Genomic DNA, 4,435 nt, shown 5'->3' with positions numbered 1-4,435 from the left:
CTGGGATTGGTCTCCATGGCTCCACTTTGCTTCTCCACAGCGAAGGGTGCAGCAACTCCCCAGGGTCCCCACCCCACCTGTGCAGGTACCAGCTTTCTTGGCACAGATCTCACCTGGTTTATTGCTCCCAGCTTCCTGCTGCTGTTTGCTTTCCTGCTGCTGGGAAAGGGCACGGCCACCCTGCCTGCCCTGCCCTGTGCCCCAGGCATGGCAGGAAGGACGAAAAGGGGTCCCTGGCCTTGGTGTGGGGCAGTTGCCAGGGTATACCTGCAGTGAGGCTGGGGGTGCAGAGCCCCTCAGTCCTGCTGTCCCCATGCAGGTGGGACCCTCACATGGGGGACACCCCCTCCCTGGGCACCTCTCCAGTGGGGTACACCCCTGTGCCCACAGCCCTGTGCCTTGTTCCAGGCTGCTGCTGGAAGACCCCCCTGGGCTGGTGCTGTGGGGCAGAGCTGCTCCATGGGGCTGAGCAGCAGGATGAGGAGAGCAAGGATCCCTGAGCTTGGCATCTCCCACTGCCGCTGCCCCAGGCCTGGAGCTGAGCTGTGGGTCTGAGGAAGGGATGGCCCAGGAAATGACACAGAGAAAGGAGCTGTCAGTGCCTCAGTTTCCCCATCTTGGTGCTTGGGGGAAGCCCCACGGCCCCTTAGCTGGCCTAGAAAGGGATTAAGCTCCAGGGCTTTGGGCTGGTGGATTATTTTGTGGGGTGCAGGTTCTGCTCTGCCTCCACTCTGCTCTCATCCCCAGTTTATGCTCAGAACCTGTGGGAACCCATTGTCCCCACCGTGTACCTGTGACCCTACACCTTCAGGCAGGTGAGCCCTGTCTTAGGGAAGGAGCAGGGTAACAGCCAGGGCCTGGCCAGCTGCAGGGCCCTGGGGCTCCCTGGTGCCCCCCACTGTCCCCTTCCCCTCTGCCTCCCATTGTCAACAGCAGCCAGTGCCCCAGGGGGCTGTTCAGGGTCTTCTGCCACTCCCTGGACCCCTGGGACATCAGCACCTGGAGCTGCCTCCCTACACCAGTCAGAGTCAAAGCTCTGGGTCCTGCTGTGTCCTGGTCTGTTTTGGGAATCAGGGGGTGCATGGGGAACTAGTTCATGCTCATCCTGTGTCATCTGGCCCAGCAAATAATAAGTATTAAAATAATATAGATTTTTATTAATCTTTATTAACAAAATATTCTGTTCTCTGTGCCCCTGCCTTGCCTGGGGCTTGATCCTCTCTCCCTCTGGGCAGGGAGAGAGGGCTGGCTGGGGGTTGCTGCTGACTCCAGCCCCCCTTCCCTACTCTCTGCCCTGCCAGGAGCTCCCTGGGTCTCTTCTGCTGCTGCTCAGGGTGGGCAGACAGGGAGACGGAGCCTCTCAGCCCGTGGGCTCCCCAGGCATCGTGGGGAGCTGGAAGGCACTTGGTGACAGAGCCACCCCGAGAGGCCAAGGACGGGCTCAGAGCAGCCCCTGAGCCCCAGCTGCAGTGCTGCTGATGGTCCTCAGTGGCCTCACGTTCTCTTGGACCTGGGGGAAGGCGGGGTGAGGAGGAGCCTGTGCTGGGGACAGGGCCCCCCATGTCCCCCACTCACTGCGGTGACAGGTTGAGGCGCGGGCCAGCCCCTGCGAAGGACAGCTGCTGCTCCAGCTCCGCGATGCGCAGCCCGATGTACCCCGAGGACAGCAGCAAGGCCACCATGCTGGGGACAGGCCAGCGTCAGCCAGCGGGCACAGGGTGGCACACGGGGCAGGAGCAGGGCCAGGACAGGCCCCCGTGTGCTCGCCCTGGGGATGGGGGTCTGAGGGGAACTGCGGGGACCCTGGCCTGTCCATGGAGAGGCCGTGTCAGTGGGGATGGGGAGCGGGGCTGGGAGCAGGTCCTGGGGACTCACAGCAGCAGGTAGATGGTGATGATGATGTTGAGAGAGCTCAGCTGGGGGTTTATCCGGGACCAAAGTGCAGTGACCCAGGCCCAGAGCACGGCATGGGCTCTCCCTGCCAGGACAAGGCAGGTTAGTGGCACTGAGAGTCCGTGCTCGGCTCTGCCAGGGTGTAAACCCCCAGGATCATCCCCCCATCCCGAGCCCCCTGACCCACCCCAGAGGCCGCCTTTCTCTGCTGCGGGCACCCATCTGGGAATCAGCAGGGTCACCTCACCATCCTCATCCTCTGCCTGCCTTGATCTCGGGTTGGGCTCATCTGCGGGTGACCAGAAGACACTCGATGAAAGCCCCAGAGGGGTCTGTGTGTCCTGGGGCCACACGGGGCCACAGAGTGCTGATCCTGCACTCCCTGGAGCTGTGGTCAGGGGGGCAAGGGCCGCCGCTCACCCAGGGATCCGGGGAGGCTGTTGGGCTCAGGGGTGCTCTGCTCCAGGGCTGACTGGCTCGAGATCTGGAAGAGGACAAGCCCCAGTCACCATGTGTGTCCCCAAGGCATGGGGACATGGGCAGGACCTGATGGGACCTGTGTCACCCACATGAAGGGAGGGTCCTGGGGTCCGTGCTGCCTCGGGCTGGGGCTTTTCATGTTCCCCCCCTCATCTTCCCAGCCACTGCACCCAACCCACTCCATCCAGGGGTCTGGGACCACCCCTTCTCCTGTTGTACCCTCCTGCCCTCCATTCCCTGGCCTTACCTGAGACTTCCCAAAGGTTTCCTCGGAGCTCACTGAGTCTCGAGGGCTCTGGCCGCTGCCCTGGACAAGGAGAGATGAAGGGAGGTGTCCTGCAATGGATGGATGGAGCCCCCCTGCCCATCCAGTCCCCGCGTACCTGCAGGTGTTTGCACACCGACCTCAGGAGCTGGTACGTGGCCTCTCGCTGGCGCAGCGACACAAAGAGGAACTGCCGGGGAGCGAAGAGGGGGATTTGTGCCAGAGCTGCCCCTCGGTCACGGCCCAGAGCCCGCAGGGACCGAGACACTCCAGACAGCCCCAGGTGAGGCTGCCCCCGCACTGGCCCCGCTCTCACCTTCTCCCCCTTGGCCGTGCGGATGCTGATTGCGTTGGGCACCAGCAGCGCCGTGTTGGTCTTTTTGAGGGCTGAGATGGAGGCGACAGGGACCACAGCCTGTGCCGGGGGACAGGCTGTGTCAGCGTGTTCGGCTGCCACCCGTGCCCCTGCCTGCACAGCTGGCCCCACGCCCGCTCCAGCCCCACCTTGATGTCCTTGAGCAGAAGGTTGGAGTGGAAGCAGATGTGGCGGGAGGACACGTAGAGGCGGCCGTGGTAGGGCATTTCTCTCTGCCAGGCGCAGGAGAAGCAGCCCAGCAGCACGTCCTGCTCGGCGAGCTCCCCGAAGGCCCGGCGGTAGCTGCTGTCCTGCTTGCTCAGCTGCGGGAGGGCGGGGGTCGGTGCCCGGGGCCGGCCCTGGCACCGCGGGCATCCTGCAGCCCCTCGCTCCACGTCTGCCACGGCACCGGGACGAGCCCTCCCTCGGCCCCCGCCCCAAGAGTGTCCAGCCGAGCCCATGGGGCTGGGGCTGGGGTCTTGCTCGTCAGCTCCGGTACTCCAAGACTCACCGAGGGGGATGGGGGTCCCTGCCTGCCCGCAGCCGCCTGCTCCGTCTCCTTGCAGGAGGACTCATAGGTCCTGGATCTGGAAGGAGGCATCGGAGGGGGTGACTGGAGGGGTGGGATGTGGGGCTGGGGTGCGGGATGTGACCCCATGAGGGGCAGCACCCACCTGGTGAGCTTGGGCTGTTCCCGCTGGGCACTTCCCTTCTCCTCCGTGCTCCGCCACTGCTTCTCCCCCAGCACCTCCCGCCTGCTGCGCCTCAGCTTCCCCGGCATCAGCGATGAGTCCGACAGCCGGGGGAGAGGGGGCGGCTTGTGGGAACAACCTATTCCTGCAGCACGGCAGATCCCAGTGTCACCAACCTGTCACTCCACCGGGGAGGACACAGGGACACGGCTCAGGCCACGCCGGGACCGGGACAGCAGAGCTCAGCCTGTCTCATGACCCGTCCCATGGTATCCTGTGCTGGCTGCGACCCCCGAGGGCAGCGGGGTGACGGGGAAGGGGTGACCCCTGTACGGGCGGGTGACGGGGAAAGCGATCCCCGCACCGGGGCTGGGGGCGGGAGTGCGTGGCCAGTCTGGCTGCAGAGGGGACGGGAAGGCGGCTGCGACCCCAGACCCACGCGCGGCCCCAGAACCCCGTCCCGGGCCGGCCCCGCGCGGTACCTGCCGGGGGCACAGCCGGTTCCTGTGGGGGGACACGTCCCGTCGGAGCTGTCCCGCTCTCGCTGCTTCCAGCGCCGTTCCTGCTCCGCTGCCACCTCCTCCTCCTCCTCCTCCTCCCGAGGAAGGGCAGCGGGCGGGGCCGCGGCAGGCTCGCAGGGAGCGGCCGGGGCAGCCCCAGCCCGAGACACCCCGGGGCTGCGCGGGGTGAGCCCGGCCCGGCCCCGGGGAGTGCGGGACCAGCCAGCCCCCCCAAAGAGCGGCAAACGCA

General features: G+C 65.8%; 1 protein-coding gene across 2 annotated transcripts; it reads right to left on the bottom strand.

Moving 5' to 3' along the window:
- Positions 1-1,498: 1,498 nt before the first annotated feature.
- On the bottom strand, positions 1,499-4,246 carry LOC131569030 (GRAM domain-containing protein 2A-like). 2 transcript variants are annotated; one of them, XM_058821225.1, is made up of 11 exons: positions 4,168-4,246; positions 3,668-3,867; positions 3,505-3,580; positions 3,143-3,316; positions 2,955-3,053; positions 2,757-2,828; positions 2,621-2,680; positions 2,314-2,377; positions 2,081-2,182; positions 1,876-1,978; positions 1,499-1,683 (listed from the first exon to the last, which is right to left on the bottom strand). In XM_058821225.1, exons 2-11 carry the CDS (start codon positions 3,772-3,774, stop codon positions 1,572-1,574), a joined length of 969 nt encoding a protein of 322 aa, XP_058677208.1. In that variant the 5' UTR covers positions 3,775-3,867; positions 4,168-4,246; the 3' UTR covers positions 1,499-1,571. The 2 variants fall into 2 exon arrangements, with proteins under 2 accessions (XP_058677208.1, XP_058677209.1); XM_058821226.1 differs by having other exon boundaries at positions 3,668-3,830; positions 4,168-4,234.
- Positions 4,247-4,435: the final 189 nt, after the last annotated feature.

This window comes from Ammospiza caudacuta, chromosome 28, assembly GCF_027887145.1.
Source record: "Ammospiza caudacuta isolate bAmmCau1 chromosome 28, bAmmCau1.pri, whole genome shotgun sequence".
Lineage (NCBI taxonomy): Eukaryota > Metazoa > Chordata > Aves > Passeriformes > Passerellidae > Ammospiza > Ammospiza caudacuta.
This window is presented reverse-complemented; position numbering and strand designations above follow the sequence as displayed.

Coding starts and splice junctions, on each gene's coding strand:
- LOC131569030 (XM_058821225.1), bottom strand. CDS start 3,774: ATGCCGGGGAAGCTGAGGCGCAGCAGGCGGGAGGTGCTGGGGGAGAAG. Junction 3,581..3,667: donor GAACAGCCCAAGCTCACCAG/GTGGGTGCTGCC, acceptor GCCTCCTTCCAG/ATCCAGGACCTATGAGTCCT. Junction 3,054..3,142: donor TTCTGCTCAAGGACATCAAG/GTGGGGCTGGAG, acceptor CCCCCGGCACAG/GCTGTGGTCCCTGTCGCCTC.